This window comes from Pongo pygmaeus, chromosome 6 (genome assembly GCF_028885625.2).
Source record: "Pongo pygmaeus isolate AG05252 chromosome 6, NHGRI_mPonPyg2-v2.0_pri, whole genome shotgun sequence".
In the NCBI taxonomy this organism is placed as follows: Eukaryota; Metazoa; Chordata; class Mammalia; order Primates; family Hominidae; genus Pongo; species Pongo pygmaeus.
The window spans coordinates 42,097,293-42,117,321 of NC_072379.2; the positions used below are offsets into that span (position 1 = coordinate 42,097,293).

Sequence of the window (20,029 nt, forward strand, 5' to 3'; positions counted from 1 at the left end):
GGTAATGGGTAGAGACTGGAAGAATTTTGAGGAGCATGCTAGAAAGAGCCCGATATAATGCCATAAATGGAGCATTAAGGGTGAGGTCTCAGAAGAGAAGAGATACAGGGAAAGTCAAAATCTTCTTAAAGATTACTTCAGTGGTCATGACTGTTGACAGAGATATGGACACAGTCTCTGATGTGGACAGTAAATGGCCTTTACTGTCTATATCTCTAAGAACATTAATAGTAAATGGCCTTTACTGTCTATATCTCTACCAATATGAACAGTGAATGGCCTTTACTGGCTATATTATCTACCAACATTATATTTAATATTGATAGAGGCCATTCTGATGAGGTCTCAGATGGAAATGAGAAACAAGGTATTGGAAACTTGAATAAAGAGCATCTTTGTTATAAAGTAGTAATGGTGGAACTGTGTCCATGCCTGAGAGCTTCATGGAAAGTGGAATTTGAATGATAAACTAGGATATCTGGTGGAAGAAATACCTAAGCAGTTAAGCATTCAGACTGCTGCATGGCTATTTTTAATCACATATAGTGAGATACAAGAACAAAGGAATGACTTAAATACAGAATTTATAATTTAAAAAGAAGCAGAGTGAAAGATTTGGAAAATTTATAGCCTGGCCATGTAAAGTATAAAAAGGTACATTTAGGAGAGTGAACTCAGGGTGTGGCCCAGAGACTGCTTGCTGAAGAGATTAGCATGAATAGAAGGGAGCCAGATGCTATTCACCAGTAAGCCTTGGCAATGTCTACATGGTGCTAACTCTGCCGGGATGGGTGCATAGGTGGTGGGGTCACAGTAGCTTCCACTTGGTTTTCAAAAGATATATCAAACAACTTGAGGCCCAGGAAGAGACTTATTGCAGGGGAAGAGCCACCACAGAGAGTCCCTACTAAGGCAATGCTTAGCAGGAATGTGTGGTCAGAGTTGTTACAGAGAGTTCCCACCAGGGCGGTACCTAGTAGAGCCCAGAACTGTAGAGCTACCCTTGTGTAACCCCAGCCTGGGAGAGCTGCAGTCATGAGACTCCAAACCAAGAGAAAGCCATGGAGACCTGGCTGCCTGAGGCCTTGGAGGCCCAATCCCCAAACCAGTGTGCCTAGGAACATTACTGGAGAAACAGCTAAAAGCATCTGCCCTCCTGAACCCCATGTGAGAGTCTCAGCTGGGCCAGAAGGGGCCCAGCCCTACACTATCTCCTCTTACTCAGTTTTATGTCTGACCTCTAGAGCTCAGGCAGGCACTTTGCCCTAACATGTCCACTTACTTTTTAGGGGAGGGAACGGGATTGTGGATGATTACCACTTTTTAGAATACATTTTTGGCCAGCGCAATAGCTCACGCCTGTAATCCCAGCATTTTGGGAGGCCAAGGCGGGCAGATTGCCTGAGCTCAGGAGTTCGAGACCAGCCTGGGCAACACGGTGAAACCTCGTCTCTACTAAAATACAAAAGAAATTAGCCAGGCAAGGCAGCGTGCGCCTGTAATCCCAGCTACTCAGGAGGCTGAGGCAGAATTGCTTGAATCCGGGATGCAGAGGTTGCAGTGAGCTGAAATCGCGCCACTGCACTCCAGCCTGGGCGACAGAGGGAGACTCTGTCTCTAAAAAAATAATAATAATAAATAAAATAAAATACAATTTTTAAGAGTACATTTTAAAATAAGTTTTAGATTTCCAAAATAAATTGCAAAGAGAGTACAGAGTTCCTGTATAGCTCACATCCAGTTTACCCTATTATTAACATATTACATTAGTATGGTTCATTTTTCACACTTAATAAATACTGATAATTACTACTAACTAAAGTGCCTACTTTATTTTGAGTTCCTTAACTTTTACCTAATGTCCTTTTTCTGTTCCAGGATCCTACCCAGGACCCCATATGATATTTAGTTGTCAGGTCACCTTAGGCTCTTCTTGGTTGTGACAGTTTCTCAGGCTTTCATTTTTGATGACCTTGACAGTTTTGAGGAGTACTTGTTAGGTATTTTGTAGAATGTTCCTCAAATGAGGCTTGTCCAACATTCTTCCCATGATTAGACTAGGGTTATGGGTTTTTGAGAGGAAGACCACCGAGGTAAAGTGTCACTCATAGCATATTAAAGGTGTATACTATCAACATGACTTATCACTGTTGATGTTGACCTCGATCACCTGGCTGAAGTCATCCTCATCAGGTTTCTCCCCTTTCCATGCTCTACCATTAGGAAGAGTCACTACACATATCCTAGACATAAGAAGTAAGGAGTCATGCTCCACCTCCTTGAGGGCAGAATAGCTACATAAATTACTGGGAATTCTTCCGAACAGAAAATGTGTCTATTTTCTTCCATTTCTTTATTCAGTATGATAAATATCTCTATATATCATATAGGTATGTATATATCAATATATTTATATGTATATCAGTATGGACTCACAGGTATTTGTTTTATATTTTGGGTTCTAATATAATAATACCTCATTTTGCTGCTCAAACTGTTCCATCTTTGGCCATTGGAAGCGCTTTCCTTTGTCATACCCCCATCATTGTGGGTTTTTTTTTTTCTTTGCACTTCCTTACTTTGAGGCACCACCCACAAGATGCTCCAGGCTCATCTTGTACATTTTCTGTGCCAGTCCTAGAATCAGCCATTTCTCCAAGAAGCCCTGGTTCCTTCTATTGGAGAATATCAGAAACCAAGATCTGGGTGGAAGGTATGCTCGTTGCTACTGGAGCATTGTTGCTTCTAGACCTTCTCAGCTGAGAGCAAGTAAATACATGTATGTACACTCACCTGCATATATACACATTTCTATAAATAGTTCTACACATAGCCATCTGTATCTATAAGGATGAATTTCTAACTCTGATCTATTACCACATGGATCATTCTAGCCTCCTTCCCCTGCTTATCTATAACCCTCTCACTCCACCAGTGAGAAACCTGGATCCCACCACCCTCAACCATTTACTTAATTGTTCATTTCCACTATACATATCTAGTGGTTTCAGAATTGATAACCCATACCCCTGTTAGAAATAATTGTATCAACTAGATTTCAGTGTTTATATACAGTTCCTTTTGTCTTTAGTCTTACAGACTCTGCTCATTTCCAAAGTTACTTAGGACAGCATCTCTTTCTATCATCCCTTCAGTGAGGTTGTTTCATACATCTGTGACACAGTTAGATTGTTTTGTCACATTCTGCAACCCATTCTGGGATCCCCCAATCTCCTAAGTGATTTTTCAAAAGACTGCATATATTAAGGTTTACTCTTGGTGCTATAAATTTCTATGGGTTTTGACAAATGTGTAGTGTCACGTATCTATCATTACTATCACACAGAATAATTTTAAATCCTAAAAAATTCCCTGTGCATCATTCAACCTTTTCTCACACCCAAACCCTGACAACCACTGATCTTTTACTGTTTCTCCATTTTGCATTTTTCAGAATGTCATATAATTGGGTGGTAGCATTTTTTGACTGGTTTCTATCTCTTAGCAATATGCATTTAAGATTAAGCCATATCTTTGTATTGATTGACAGCTTATTCCTTCTTACCGCTGAAAACAGTACTTCATTCTATGAATGTACTACCGTTCATTTATCCAGTCACCTGTTGAGGGCACCTGGTTGCTTCCCATTTTTGGCAATTTTGAGTAAAGCTGCAATAAACATTTGCATGTAGATTTCTGTATGGACATAGTTTTCAAATAAGCTGGGAAAATACATAAGAGCATGATTGCTGGACTGTGTTATGACATTATGTTTAGCTTTCCATTCAATTTAAAAGATATTTTGGCCGGGCACGGTGGCTCACGCCTGTAATCTCAGCACTTTGGGAGGCTGAGGCGGGTGGATCACAAGGTCAGGAGATTGAGACCATCCTGTGAATGGTGAAACCCCATCTCTACTAAAAATTCAAAAAATTAGCCGGGTGTGGTGGTGGGCACCTGTAGTCCCAGCTACTCGGGAGGCTGAGGCGGGAGAATGGCGTGAACCCGGGAGGTGGAGCTTGCAGTGAGCCGAGCCAAGACTGCGCCACTACATTCCAGCCTGGGCAACAGAGCAAGACTCTGTTTCAAAAAAAAAAAAAAAGATATTTTATTTACTTTTTGAATAGGTAATGCATGTATATGGTATCAAATACAAAAGTAAGTTTTTCTCCTATTTTATAGTGTTTCCCTCAATTTCCCTTCTCCAGATGCAGCGTCTGTTCCATTTCTTCCTTTAGGTGCTAAAGAAAATTATTCAAAACTTTGAATATAGCAAGAAGATGAGTGCATGTCCTTTCAGTTATACTGAGGAATTATATAACAGGCTCACTCGAGATTCATTAATTCTCTAGGGCAGTGATACTCAGAGTGTAGTATGTGGCCCTGGGGGGCCTCCAAGGTAAAAATAACAATACTATGATGTTATTTGCTTTTTTACTATGTTGACATTTGCAATGATGGTGCAAAAGCAATGGCAGGTAAAACTGCAAGTGTCTCAGCAGGAATCAAGGCAGGGCACTGTCCTAGCTTGCTGCTGTCACAAAGTACCATAGACTGGGTGGCTTAAACAACACGTTTATTCTCTCACAGTCTTGGAGGCCAGAAATCCAAGACCAAGGTGTTGGCATCTGGTGAGAGCTCTCTTTCTGGCTTGAAGCAATCTCACTGTGTCCTCATATGGCCTTTCTTCTGCGTGTGTGCAGAGTGAGATCTCTAGTGTCTCCTTCTCCTCTTATGAGGATACCAGTTCCATTGGGTTAAGGTCCCACCCTTATAACCTCATTTAACCTTTAAGTATCTTTTAAAGGCCCTTCTAATCACCAATGTGACTCCAAATATAGTCCCATTGAGGACTGGGGCTTCAACATATGAATCTGATGGGGGGCAGGCACATTCAGTCCATAATGGGCACCAAACTCGACTAGTATGCACTGCCTTACACTTACAGGTTAAAAATGTTCAGTTTCACTTAAGAATGCCCCTGATAGCATTTAATTATTAATTTTATTAAAAGTTGTTTTATTAAAGGTTCTCCACTTGAGAACAAGTCTTTTTAATAGTGTATGATTAAAAGAGAAGTACACATAAGACATGTCTGCCTCATACTGAAGCAAAATGGTTGCATTGATGCAAAGCACTTATGTGATTGAGTTGCCAATTGAACAAGTCACAGAGCATCATTTTTACTTGAATGACAGAATGAAGTAAGCCTGTCTCTTCAAGGAAAATAATTGATTGTATCTACTTCCAATAATAAAGTTCAAGTTTTTAAGCTAAAATTAGAATTCAAAAAAACCATATCCTGCTTCCATGAGCTTGAGTGCTTGTCAATAAATAAAGACTTCTCTGATGAGTTTAGTGGTAATTCTAACAAATGTTATTTTTTGATATTATATAATGAAATGATATTAGAAACCGAGATCTGGGGGCAAGACACGCTCGTTGCATAAAACGAGTGAACATTTGGAAGAGCTACATAACACAGTGGACCAACATTTTCAAATGACTAATTAATACATGATGGTATAAAATCATGTATTTATTAAAGACCCATTCAAAATGAAAGACCAATCGATATTAATGTAACAGAGTATGAAAAGTCTATAGATACAGTTTTAGATTCCATATGGCAAGTAACCTTTAAGAAACTACCAGTTATAGGGCTGGGTGCAGTGGCTCACACCTATAATTCCAGCACTTTGGGAGGCTGAGAGAGGAGGATCGCTTGAGCCCATGAGTTTCAGACCAGCCTGAACAATGTAGGCCCAACCTCGTCTCTACAAAAATAATTTAAAAATTAGCCAGGCACAGTGGCATGTGCCTGTAGTTCCAGCTACTGAGAAGGCTGAGGCAGGAGGATTGCTTGAGTTCAAGAGTTCAAGGCTACAGTTAGTTATGATCACATCATTACATTCCAGCCTGGGTGACAGAGGGAGACCCTGCCTCTTAAAAATAAAAAAAATAGAAACTATCACTTGTAGAAGAATTTTGATGTCATTTTAAAGACAAATATCCACACTTATTTGAAAAGACAAAATATTCCTCTCATTTGCAACTGTCTGTGTGAGGTTGCATGTTTTCATATACTTCAATCAAAACAACATAATGCAAATTATGTTGCAGTGAACGCAGATGTGAGAATCTTGCTGTCTTCTTTTTTTTTTTTTGGAGATAGAGTCTAGCTCTGACGCCCAGGCTGTAATGCAGTGGTGCGATCTTGGCTAACTGCAACCTCTGCCTCCCGGGTTCAAGCGTTTCTCCTGCCTCAGCCTCCCGAGGAGCTGGGATTACAGGCACCCGCCACCACGCCTAGCTAAATTTCGTATTTTTAGTAGAGACAGGGTTTCACTGTGTTGGCCAGGCTGGTCTCGAACTCCTGATCCTCCTGCCTCGGCCTCCCAAAGTGCTGGGATTACAAGCGTGAGCTACCGTGCCAGCCAAATCTTGCTGTCTTCTAGTAAGCTCATTAAACAGATTTGCAAAAATGTAAAACTATGTTACTCCTCTCGCTGAACTTTTATTGCTTTGAAGAACACTATTTTTTGCATAAAAGTATGTTAACATGTAATGTGTTTTATGGTCATTTAAAAATGAGTAAATAAATATTTAAACGTTTTCTAAGTTTTAATTTCTAATGTGGTAAATATTGATAAGCATAACCCATATCAACAAATGTTCTTTGGAATGTTCAACAAATTTTAAGAGGATTAATGGTTCCTAAATCGAGAGTTTCAGAACCACTGTTCTAGGGCAATTTACCTGAGTTTGATTTTATTTACAATTCATTAAAGCTTATATACTATGAAGACATGTTAACTTGCATGTTTTAATCTAGAAGAGGTGCAAATCATTTCTATCCACTAGAAATGATAACCTATGGTTTTATCATCTTGTAGAACACCAGCCAGCTTTGTATCCAACCTAATCTTACTCTAATGCTTTGTCAAAATGTTTAATGTCCACTTCCTCAAAACGCTTTTGAACCAGCTTTACCATATCATTGTTAATTTGCTGAAGAAATCTTGGATATGTGTTCATGATATATTTGTATGAGTGTCATGCCTTTTACTTTTTTAAGATTATACTTTGACGGACATTAACAACACATGTATATATGACATATATATGTATATACATACTATACACACACATACACGTGCATATTTCACAATGATGGCATACGGATTCTCTATTCTGAATCTAGCTCTTTCCACTTAATATACGTGAATGCACTCATTCTTTATTTTCTTTTCTTCGTCATCTTGACTTTCTTCTGATGCAACGCCCTGAGTTTAAGTCACAGATCTGTTAATAAGAAACCCAGACATCCCACATATACGCATTTTCCCGTGTCTGGCTCACTAACAAAAAGCTTACCGTAGCCCCAGCTTTAACCATAGGTTCCGAATACCCAGGCTGGAATTCAACACAGAAATAAGAAAGGATCCACAGACAACGTGACAAAAAAAAAAAAAAAAAAAATCCTAGCAGTCACGTGACACTGCACGCCCCATAATTTTTTTCCGCCCGCTTCAAACATGGCGGTCAAGCCCCCACAGCGCAGCAGAAGCCGCGGGCCTCCTTCCGCGTAGGAACCTCCTTGCTGCCCTTGTCGGGCTCTTTTATCGAAGACCACCTCAAGGCAAAGCCCGTGGTGCAGCTGGGTCTGGGGAAAACAGCCCGGGGTCGCGGGGCCGAACGAGCACGGACCGGAAGTTCCGCAGCCGCGCCGTCCGGCGGAGCCGTTGGCTGCGGACGCCGGAAGTGGCCAGTCGGCAGGTCTGAGGCGGCACTGTGTGTGTGTGAAGCGTACCTAGGGCGGGAGGCGACATGGAGCCAGGGGCGGCCGAGCTGTATGACCAGGCCCTTCTGGGCATCCTGCAGCACGTGGGCAACGTCCAGGATTTCCTGCGCGTTCTCTTTGGCTTCCTCTACCGCAAGACAGACTTCTATCGCTTGCTGCGCCACCCATCGGACCGCATGGGCTTCCCGCCCGGGGCCGCGCAGGCCCTGGTGCTGCAGGTGAGGCGGGCGGGCCTGCGGTTTGGGGAGCCGCCGCCCCCGGCCTGCCCTGACTCCTGGCGCCCGCTCCTCCAAGCTCTCCCAGCCTGTTTCCTCCTTTTCCTGATGTCCTGGGGTTGAGCTTGTGAGAATGGCTTCAGTAATTTGAAGCGCGGATTGGATGTCAGCTTATTCCGCTGAGGGAGCAGCCGGGGTTCGCTCCGGACGTCCTGAGGTTTCAGAAGTAGTAAGCCGACTGTTAAGAGCCCTACTCAGCACCCGCCAGCGCGTACCCCTCACGGTGCTGGGGGCTGCTAGTCAGGGAGCGAAATCCATGCAGGCCAGACAGAAGGAAGGACATTTACAGCAACAGAAACGTGCATGCCCCAGAACTACCAAAGACTTGAGCTGGCGGGGATGACGGAGGCATTGTGTTGATCAATGGGTGTGGCCGCTTGTTTGAAATGTGACTTCCCAGGTCAAAGACTGTCATTGTAGTGATTATTAAAATTTCATTTGAACTTAATTCCGTACCTTCCAGGTTAAGTTTATTGTATGTTGGAAACGCTGTCAATACTCATTCAGTGAAGTTGACTGGGCACTTTTGAATGTAGTGGTAAGCAACCGTTTGCTGAATGTAGTTTACACTCTTAATTGCCGCAGGTACGGGTGATACGGGTGTTTAAGTAATGGTTTCTCTCTCCTTGTGACACTTACAGTTAAAGAGAGGAAACCCAAAAAGTAATAGAAAACTTTGTAAGGGCAATTATTTGATGGAGCCCATTGTAAAGAAAGGAAATAGAAATGATGGTTGAGAAGTGAAGAAGGTTTTATAAGAGAGGTGGGACTTCTGACGAGATTAAGAGAAACTGTTCAGCCAAGCATTAAGCCTATTTGTAGAAACCCAAGAAGATAGAAATGCTGATGATACCTCCCTCAGTTCTCTAGATGTTACAGTTTATAAAGTGCTTCAGATGTTTCCTCCTGAAGTCTTAATGCATGCTGCAGGTTGATGTTACTTTCCTCAGCAGAAGCCAAAGCTTTGAATGTCTTGGTAGCTACCAGGGTAATAGGGCCAAATGAGGAATGGGGTTCCATTAGGATTCAATTTCAGAACTTAAGGCTATTCCTCGTCCTTGTCAGTGGCATAAGTGCCATCTTAGTGATGAGAGAGCTGTTGGAGGTGGCCTTTAGCAGGATCTTTTGGCAGGTTAATGAAGTCTTGCCATTTGATCTTCAGTGTCTCTGTGAAACAGGTAAGTTTCAAGTTTATGTACCAATTCAGCAAGGTTAAGTGATTTGACCAAGAACACACAGCCAGTTCACTGTAGAGCTGGAACTAAAAATTTCATTTTGTGGATTCCAAATCTTTCTGTGCTATTATTTAACCATTCCATAGTAGGATGAGAACACTTTTGTCTAGATTGATTATAGTTTGCAGAAAGTTGTGGAGGAGAAAGGAGTATATACTGAGTAATATGTATAGTATCAGATGTTTTATATTCTGGGGTCGTTATCTTATTTAACCCTTAACATAACCTGAGAGGTTGGTCTTTGTTTCACAGATGAACTGACAGAGCATTCATTTACCTGGTAACTCATTTACCTGGTAACACCTCTTACAAGACACTTCCATAGGTTAGGATTTGGTGACCAGTCTAATGAAGTAGTGGAGATGGGGAGCAGGGATGGAGGAAGGGGAGGGATTGGTCAAAGATGATCCAAGGTTTCAACTTGGGTGACTGGAATAGTGATAATGCATTAACTGAACTGTCACCTGGGTTTAGGGGGAAAAGTTCAGTTTTAGACAGGTTGAACTTGAAGTTGCAGGTAGGAGTCCCTGCCCATAGGCTATTGGAATTACTGGACTAGATCTTTTGGGAGCTAGAGCAACTGGAGTGGTCTGAGGGAGAGAGAAGAAGCCGAAGGTGAACAACAGGCCTTGGGGAATAATCTTGGTGGAGAACAATAAGTTTCACAGAAACCAAGGGGACAACAGTCTCCAGCAGATGGTTAAGAGAGGTGTCATGTTTTCTGGAAGTGGTTCTCAACCATCAGCATCGCTTAAGGAACTTTTTTCTTTTTTTTTTTTTTTTTTGTTTTCCTGGAGATGGAGTCTCACTCTGTCGCCCAGGCTGGAGTGCAGTGGCATGATCTCAGCTCACTGCAACCTCCACCTCCTGGGTTCAAGCAATTCTCCTGCCTCAGCCTCTCAAGTAGCTGGGATTGCAGGCATGCGCCACCACGCCCGGCTGATTTTTGTATTTTTAGTAGAGATGGGGTTTCACCATGTTGGCCAGACTGGTCTCAGACTCCTGACCTTGTGTTCTGCCTGCCTCGGCCTCAAAGTGCTGGGATTACAGGTGTGAGCCACTGCGCATGGCCAAGGAACTTTTAAAAGCACATATTCCTGGATATTTTGGTTGAGTAGATCAGGGTGAATCCTGGGAACCTGTTCTTTTTTTAATTTTTTTATTTTTTATTTTTTGAGATGGAGTCTCATTCTGTTGCCCAGGCTGGAGTGCAGTGGCACAATCTTGGCTCACTGCACCTCCTCCTCCCAGGTTCAAGTGATTCTCCTGCCTCAGCCTCCCGAGTAGCTGGGATTACAGGCGTGCACCACCATGCCTGGAGAATTTTTGTATTTTTAGTAGTAGAGATGGGGTTTCACCGTGTTGGCCAGGCTGGTCTTGAACTCCGGACCTCAGGTGATCACCCGCCTCAGCCTCCCAAAGTGCTGGGATTACAGACATGAGCTACTGCGCCTGGCCGGAACCTGTTCTTTTATCCACAAAAGCTCATTTGACAGGAGGTTTGTAAAGGTGATTTCAGTATTGACAAGGGTTTTGTTGTGGGGTGGAACAACACTGAATGAGACTGAGTGACTTGGTACCAGCATAACATTATTTCTTCGTGGTAGTAGGTGATCTCCTGACCTCCCCACTCCTACTCATCTGCCTCTTAGGGTTTTTTTTTTTTTTTTTTCTGTCCCTAACTTGATGGCATAAAACTCCCTCCTGTGGTCTGCCCCTCCACCCCCACCAGATGTGGGATGCTTGGTGTCTCTGCTGAATATAGGCAGAGAAGAATTTGGACGGGAGTGCTGGGCTGCATCATTGTGGAACTTCAAAGCGTTCCCTTAATATTTTGGGGAGTACAGTGTTGGTGTAGTTAGGCAGCTCATACGTTTCCTCCTAAAAGTTTGCATAGCCCGGATACACAGCTTGAAGAACCTCAGTAGGAATGATGTATGTGAAAATTGCATTCCACTTTATAATACGTTAGTATGTTTTAAGACAAAAATCGTTTAGACTGACAAGCCATTCATTATAATCGATAATGCTGTTTTTTTTGGAGTCCACTTTGAGAAGTGCTCCTTTGTAGAAGTCCTCGAAACTAGAATCAGGAAAGCTAGCTACATCCTGTTCCTTACGTAAATTGTTGGGAAATCTTGGGAGAGTCACTTCACCTCTTGTCAGCTGAGAAGATTGATTGGAGGTTACAGATTAGAGTTCTCTTCCAGCTCTATGTTCTGTGACTCTAGAATGAGTACTGAGAACATGTGATGGTTGGGAGGTTGGCAGTGTTAGCACTTCCTGGTGGTGTGAATGGGTAGGTCAGAGAAGGCTGGATGTACTGAGTGAGCAGAGGCAGCGGCATGGTGAGGACTATCAAGTCTGGGAGTTCTGTGTTAGAAGTCTTAGGTATTAGGAGAGAGAGATCTTGTTGCTTTGCTTTTGTGGAGTTAAGATGAAGATCTGGAGTATCAGGAGGATGAGCAACTCTGAAAGCAGTGGACTCAAAGCGGTAGAGACACTAATGTTAGAATGAAGTCAGGGCTTCAGGTTATCTGCAGAAGTAAAAATGGTTCCAGTGTTGTTTCCAGTTTTTAACCTTTTAGGATTTTATTGATTTTTTTTTCCTCTCTGCCTACATCATCATCTCCCCGCCCTGTTTGGTGTGTGCTGCATAATTTTTTACTTCTTTTGCCAGCAGGAGCTGGGGCAAGTTACGTAACCTTTCCAAGCCTTATTTTTTCTCATTTTTGAAATGTTGATGCTGTCTTCTTCACAGTATTTTTGTGAGGGTTTTGAGAGAATGTTTGTAAAATAATTTGACACAGTTAGTCTGTTAGCACCCTTTTGACTGCCCGCGCAGTGCACAGAACATTGTTATTTAATACCTGTCCGCATTCTAGCCCTTTGGAATCTGACTCCCACCCATGTCCCAGGTTGCTCTCTCAGCCTTTCCTCCCTCCAGTTATTGCAAGAGCTTTTGCCCTTCCTTGACAAGCCTATTCTTGGAGCTATGGCATTTCCTCCAGTGGTTTCCTGTGAAAGATGTGCCTCTCATTCAAGGTCTAACTGAGATCCTCCTTGTTCCAAGAAGTCTCCCTAGATTTCTTTCGCCAGACATGCTCATTCCCACCCATACTCTGAAGGGAATTGAGGGCCTTGTCACGCCCCCTCTTGTATCAGAGTTTTCATGTGTGGGTATGTCTTGACTGTACTTTTTTGGTAGAGAGGTCCCAGCACCTTCATGGGTGTGACTGTTTCCCAGAAAAGATTAAGAACTTGTTTACACACCAGAATTTTGAGTTCTGAGGAGGCAGCAGAAATCATTTTGATGTTTTTTGTGCATGTGTGTTTCTTGCACACTGTAGGCACATAGTAGGTGTTTGTTGAATTGAATGTCCATGCAGTGTGGTGAAAAATAGCAGCAGTCCTGTAAACCTGGTTCCATTTTGGGAATTGAAGTTCAGCCATATTTTCATGTTTCATTTGTGAGTCTGAATTTTGGTGCCTTTATAACCCACAGTTGTACCAGGACCGTGTATTCTTTGCATTGTGAACAACACTGGGGTCTGTAAAATAATGACAACAAAGACCATCTAACTGTACATCTTTTAGGTATGTAAATATTGTTAGCCTTGGCTTGTAAGTTTCTGATTTTGTTGATTTTGAAATCCTCCTGTTAAACACTGTTTACCTGTCAGCTTTTGGTGAAGTGGCACTGCATTTCCATTTTGCCAGTGGGAGAACTTGTCAGTTTATGGCTTTTAGTTCTCTCCTTCACAGATTTTACCACATTTCTACAAGATATGTGGTACAGTATTGGGCAGATGAACTGATTGCTGGATTGGTGTTTGATTTTAGGTATTCAAAACCTTTGACCACATGGCCCGTCAGGATGATGAGAAGAGAAGGCAGGAACTTGAAGAGAAAATCAGAAGAAAGGAAGAAGAAGAGGCCAAGACTGTGTCAGCTGCTGCAGCTGAGAAGGAGCCAGTCCCAGTTCCAGTCCAGGAAATAGAGATTGACTCCACCACAGAATTGGGTGGGCGTCAGGAAGTAGAGAAAGTGCAGCCTCCAGGCCCTGTGAAGGAAATGGCCCATGGCTCACTGGAGGCAGAAGCTCCAGGAGCAGTTGCTGGTGCTGCTGAAGTCCCTAGGGAACCACCAGTTCTTCCCAGGTGGGAATTTCTACTTTGCAGCTTCCTTCTTTCTTGTTTAACATCTGGTGTTTGGGTTTGTCCATAATTTATTCTTACTTTGTAACACATCAGTTCTTGATCTCAGTATTTATTTAGCTCTTCATGTTTGTAAACTGCTGCATTACAGTCTTTCAGTTATGTAGGATGGGAGGTCAGTTGGCTTAAGGTCAGTTCCCTCATTAGGTAAGGTCAGTAGTCATACAACCATTTGAGATCCGGAGCCAAAATTAGAACACTTGACTCCTCTCACAAAGACCTAACTTTATCCGTGTTTAGAGGCTTAGCCTCAGCAGCTCGATTGTTTGTGTTTTTCTCTCTGCAGGAGCACTGCTAGGATTTGCTCATCATGCCTGAGGTATAATGGACACCTGAAATGACAGTCTGTTTTAGGTGACTGGATTCACATCCTAGCTATGCCGCTTCCTGAATGTATTACCTTGAGCAAGCAGTATAACCTTTCTGTGTCTCAGTTTTCTTTTCTATAAAATGTAGGTGATAATAATAGTACCTGTCTCATAGAGCTGTTGTGGATTTTAAATGAGCCGATAGTCAAGCAGCTAATGAGCAGTAGAGCTTGAATATGACATAAGGTTTCCCTGAATCAAGCCTCTTACTGTACTTGTGCTCACTTTTTAGGAGTTATGTTTCGTGGGTGCTCTAAACTTAGTTATAGTCCTTCCTTATAGTCTGAGTGAGAGGAGCTGATCCCTTCTTGTGTGGGAGTTGTAGCAGTGTCTGCAAGACAGCCACAAGCCTCCTGGCCTGCTTTGTTTTTTTGGAAAATTCACTCTCTTCCCTCCTTGATAGGATGGGTCACCTGTGTCCCCCCAAATCCCTGCCACCTTGAGTTCTCTGTTTTTCTCACTCCTGTACTCTCTTTCTGACCTGTTTTGGGGGAGATTGTGTGTGTGCTTGCACGCTTTTTAATAGAGACCAGATCTTACTCTGTTGGCCAGGCTGGAGTGCAGTGGCGTGATCATAGCGCAATATATGAATTGAACTCTTGGGCTCCAGCAATCCTCTCGCCTCAGCCTCCTGAGTAGCTGGGACCATAGGCATGCACCACCACATCTGGTTAGTGTTGTAATTTTTTGTAGACATGGCTGCCACTATACCTGGCTAAATTTTTAAAATATTTTCTTGCTGTATTGCCTAGGCTGTGGGGGAGTTTTTGAATTTTTTTTCTAGTTAATGAAGCAAAGTGAACAACTTGGAATGGCTTATAAAATATGGAGTAAGAGAAAATAAGTTTTGTAAAGACAGGAGGGGCAAGACTGCAGAGTCTTAAAGTCCAGGCTAACTAATGGAGTTCGGAGAAAACAATTGTTTGATGGCAGAACCAAGCTGGTGGAGAAGGGGAGCAGCTCTTGAATATGGAGCTCTGGATGAGAAGGGGTGAAATAAGGATTTAGAGATTGGAAGTATAGGGTGGAAGGCAGACGTCTGATATTTCCTTGCAGATCTTTTTAAAATATTTTTTATAGCGCAGATCTGCTGATAGTGAATTCTTTCAGCTTTTTTGTCTGAAAATGCCTTTATTTCATCTTCCATTTCTGAGGATATTTTTGCTGGATATAGAATTGCAGGTTGACACTTTTTTTTTGTTTTTGTTTTTCTTTAAACATTTTAAAGACTATCATTCCATTGTCTTCTAGCTTGCACTGTCTCTGATGAGAAGTGAGTAGACATTCTTTGTTCCCCTGTGTGTGAAATATCCCCGTTCTCTTGTTATATCAGTTTCTTGAAGTTATTATCATTAGTTTGAGCAATTTGATTAAGATTTACTCAGGCATGATATTCCTTGTGTTTATACTATTGGGGGACTTTTGAGCTCACACACACATACACACACACACACTTAGGAATATTTTCTGTTGACCTGCCTTCAACTTTACTGTCTTTTCTCCTTTAGTGTCTAATCTTTAGTTAAACTCATCTAGTAACTTCTTAATTTCAGATAGTTTATTTTTCAGCCCTGCAGGTTCCCTTTGATTGTTTTTTATGGCTTCGATTTCTACCTTGGTTTTCCTTTAAATCCTCCAGTATACTTACAATAGTTTAAAGTCTTTATCTGCTAATTCCATTATCTCTGTGATTTCTTGGTTTATTTCTATGGATTGAGTTTTCTCCTGATTTTGGGTTGCATTTTCTTTTTCTTTCAAATGTCTGATAATTTTTTATTGGATGCTAGACATTAATGAATGTTATGCTGTCGAGTTTCTGGGTTTTGATTTCTTCTGTTGAGTATAGAGTTTTGTTCTTGCAGGCAATTAATTTATTTGCTGATCAGAATGATCTTTTTGAAGCTTGTTTTTTATTTGTATTGATTGATCAATTGATTGTAGAGATGGAGTCTTAATATGTTACGCAGGCTAATCTCGAACTCCTGGTCCCAAATGATCTTCCCACCTTTGCTTACCAAAGTGCTGGGATTATAGGTGTGCACCAATGTGTCTGGCCTTGTTTTTCAGCTTTGTTAAGCTGTGTCTAGGGCACTTTTATTTTAAAGCTAGCTTAGTCTTCTAAGACATGCCTTTTTGGGGCTTCTGAGTGCTCCAGCTGTTAGTGAGGTCTTTCCATTCTGACTGGTTGAGGCTTGAACGTCTCCCAGCTCTAGGGATTGTCCATGTCAGTTACCCAGGTTTCGTACTTGTCTCATGGAGTTGCACTTTACACATGTGCAGTTTTGTATTCAGCCAAAGACTCAAGGGGATCCTATGAAGTTTTTTGGAGTTCTTTTTATGTGCAGCCTCTTTACTAGTAGTCTTTCTGTAAAATAATCAGATGTAAGAATGAAGATTGAATATACAAAGTTGTTTGTCATAGTCCACTTAGGCTGCTATAACAAAATAATATAGCCTGGGTGGCTTATAGACTACAGAAATTTATTGCTCACAGTTCGAGAGACTGGAAGTCTAAGGTCAAGGTACTGGCAGATTCAGTGTCTGGTGAGGACCCACATTCTGATTCATAGTTACCTTGCTGTGTCTTCAAATGGTGGAAGAGGTGAGAGAACTCTCTCAAGTCTTTTATGAGGGCACTGATTCCAGTCATGAAGGCAGAGCCCTAATCACCTCCCAAAGTACTAATCCCAGTATCTTGGGATTAAGATTTACCATAGGAATTTTGGGACACAAACATTCAGTCTATAGCATTGTTCACTTCAGTTCTATTTATTCCAACATTACTTATATTAGCAAAATTTTGGAAGAATGCTGAATTTCTGTAGTAAGGGAATGGATAAATAAATTTATAAAATGCTTTTAAAGACTACTGACATGGTTATTGTGATTGTCAGTTTCATTTGTCAGTTTGGCTAAGTTACAGTCCTGGTTATTCAGTCAAACACTCATCTTGGCATGGCTGTCAAGGTATTTTGTGGATATGATGCAAGTTAATAATTGGTTGACTTTAAGTAAGGGTGATTGTCCTAGGTGATCTGAGTGGGCCTGATCTATCAGCTGAAAGCCTGAAGAGCACAGCAGAGCTCCCCTGAAGCAGAAGAAATTTCTCCGATGGACAGCAGCTGCACTCAGTTTCTGGAGAGTTCCACATTGGCCTGCTATGTGGATTTCAGACTGGCCTAGCCAGCCCCCACAATCATGTAAGCCAATTTCTTGCAGTAACTCTCTTAATAAATTCACTTATCCCTTGGTATCTGCAGGGGATTGGTTCCTGGTCCCTTGTGGATACCAAAATTCATGGATGTCTAGGTCTCTTATATAAAACAATATAATATTTGTGTATAATCTATGCACATTCTCCCATATACTTTAAATTATGTCTAGATTACTTACAATCCCTAATACAATGTAAATGCTATGTAAATAGTTGTTACACTGTATTATTTGGGGAATAATGACAAGAAGTTTGTACATGTTCAGCACAGACAAAACAATCCATTTTTTTTTTTTCAAATTTTTGGATTTTTTTTTTTTTTTTTTGATACTGGGTCTTGCTCTGTTGCCCATACTGGAATGCAGTGACATGATCTTGGCTCACTGCAGCCTCTGCCTTCTGAGCTCAAGCGATCCTCCCACCTCAGCCTCCCAAGTAGCTGGGACTACAGGCGTGCACCACCTTGCCCAGCTGATTTTTGTATTTTTTGTAGAGATAGGGTCTTACCATGTTGCCCAGGCTGGTGTCAAACTGGTGAGCTCAAGTGATCCACTAGCCTCAGCCTCGTAAAGTGCTGGGATTATAGGTGTGAGCCACCATGCCTGGCCTTTTTTTGGGAATATTTTTGATCTGCAGCAAATATTTTGATAAATATTTTTTGGGAATATTTTGATTTGGGCTATGGAACCCATGGATAGTGAGGGCTGACTATATCTGCTGCTTCTGTTTCTTTGGTGGAACCTTGACTTATACAGATATTTTCATGATATAATGTTAAGTGAGAAGGGGAGAATTCAAACTGTATAGTCTAATATCAAATTTGAAAACTTTAAAAATTATGTAGAAAAAAACCTGGAAGAAAATAGTAGTAGTAATCACAGAGTGGTGGAATTGTGAGTGTTCTTCATTTTTACTTTGTCCCTTACTGTATTTTCTAATTTTTCTGTAATGACCATTTATTTTGTTTTATTAATTTTTTTGTATTCCTTTTATGATCTCTAAAAAATGAAAAGAGGGGATTGGTTTTGATTTCTGAGTAATAGACTAGAATAGCTACTTTGTTGTTTTGTAGAGACCCTATTTTAAAATTCTTGAACCAATGAATTTTGTTCTGGGTTAGAATTAGAGTTAGTTTTGTGAGTTCTACCTTAAAAATAAGTATAGAGTGAAGACTTGGATATGTTTCAGGAAAGCTAACCTTTCTACTTGGTAGCTCTTTGTTCAGAATAGACTGGTACCACAAGAATCCTAATCAAACATTTCCAAGGACTGGAACATTCTCAGCTTCAGTTACTTGTTTTCCTTGAACAAAACAGGAAGTTGTGGCACCGATCTCTAGTTATACCTGAAATGTAGTGTTTTAGCAGATTTGAAAATAGAATGTGAAAGACCATCATTTTCCTTGTTCTACCTTTAGCTGTACCCCAAGTCCTCCCACCAGTGTTCAGGATGGTTTATCCTATAAACTGTGAATCTGCAGTTCTTTTAATTGAGTAATTTAGGGTAGTTATTCTGTAGAAGACCACACAGAAGCACCACCTTTTGTGGGCACTCTGTCTAAAATCTAAGAATCTAAATCTTAGATTGCTGATATCTGATGACTTTTACTTGACACGTTTTTTGGCTCTAACCAGTATTAGGCAAAAACTCCCTTTTTGTATACTACAGTAAAGTCACATCACGTGCTTATTTAATTTAAATAAATTCAGTGTAAGTGCTGGGAAAGAAAGAAACAAGATTAAAAATAATGTATTTATATTTTGTATATATGTATTTTGAATTTTATTTTTTTAGAGACAGGATCTTGCTGTGTTTTTCAGGCTAAACTTGTACTTCTGGGCTCAAGTAATCCTCCTGCCTCTATATATGCATTTTTATTGTAAGGTGTTCATTACTGTATACAGACAATTGTTTTGTGTTTTAGTAAAGTATAATTTATGTAACAATACAATTCATTCCTTTTAGAATACAGTTTATGACTTTGGACAAATGTAGTCTTGTAACCACCACAGTCAAGATAGATGACCAGTATGGTTTGGCTGTGTCCCCACACAAATCTCATTTTGAATTGCAGTTCCCATAATCCCCACATGTCATGGGAGGGACCCGGTGGGAGGCAATGAATCATGGGGGCAGTTATATCCATGTGGTTCTCGTGATAATGAGTTCTCATGAGATGGTTTTATAAGGGACTTTTCCCCCTTTGCTTGGCACTTCTTCCTGCTGGTATGTGAAGAAGGATGTGTTTACTTCCCCTTCTGTCATGATTGTAAGTTTTCTGAGGCCTCCCCAGCCATGCTGAACTGTGAGTCAATTAAACCTCTTTTCTTTATAAATTACCCCATTTTGGGTATGTCCTTATAGCAGCGTGAGAATGGACTAATACAATGACATTTCCGTTGGTGCCAGACTCCCAGATCCTGGCAACCTTGTGCCTGTGTTCTGCCCTAAAGCTGTTGCAGCATACATTGTTATTTATACACAATAATGTACAGATTTCATTTATAGTATTTTTGGGGTGATTTGGGGGAAATTTTATTTTGACCTAATTTTACCATCACTCTGATTTTAGCATCTCCCTGACTAATAACCTACAACTGGTCTGAATTTCATTCTTGTTTCTGCCCTACTGTTGCTGCCAGGGCATGTCAAATGAAGATCAGAAATGCTCCCACCCCAGGGCTTAAAGTAACCTATCTTTTCCTTTTTTTAGACGGAGTTTTGCTCTTGTTGCCCAGGCTGGAGTGCAATGGCATGATCTTGGCTTACTGCAACTTCCACCTTCCAGGTTCAAGCGATTCTCCTGCCTCAGCCTCGCAAGTAGCTGGGAGTGCAGGTGCCTGCCACCACGCCTGGCTAATTTTTGTATTTTTTTAGTAGAGACAGGGTTTCACCATGTTGGCCAGACTGGTCTGA

General features: G+C 41.3%; 2 protein-coding genes and 1 long non-coding RNA gene across 4 annotated transcripts in view; 1 reads left to right on the top strand and 2 right to left on the bottom strand.

The window, feature by feature from the left end:
* Positions 1-7,455, bottom strand: part of LOC129040334 (uncharacterized) — a 41,600-nt gene extending 34,145 nt beyond the window's left edge. Inside the window, exon 1 of the long non-coding RNA XR_008503599.2 lies at positions 7,378-7,455. This is a non-coding gene — a long non-coding RNA (uncharacterized LOC129040334). The remainder of the gene's footprint in view (positions 1-7,377) is intronic.
* Positions 1-20,029, bottom strand: part of OGDH (oxoglutarate dehydrogenase) — a 481,583-nt gene that overhangs the window by 207,122 nt on the left and 254,432 nt on the right. The gene's annotated exons all lie outside the window — the stretch shown is intronic.
* Positions 7,515-20,029, top strand: part of NUDCD3 (NudC domain containing 3) — a 106,692-nt gene continuing 94,177 nt past the window's right edge. Inside the window, exons 1-2 of one of the 2 annotated variants that reach the window (XM_054494732.2) lie at positions 7,515-8,022; positions 13,158-13,474. In XM_054494732.2, coding sequence (XP_054350707.1) covers positions 7,831-8,022; positions 13,158-13,474 — 509 coding nt within the window. In that variant the 5' untranslated portion in view covers positions 7,515-7,830. The remainder of the gene's footprint in view (positions 8,023-13,157; positions 13,475-20,029) is intronic. The other variant, XM_063667351.1, reaches the window with a different exon arrangement.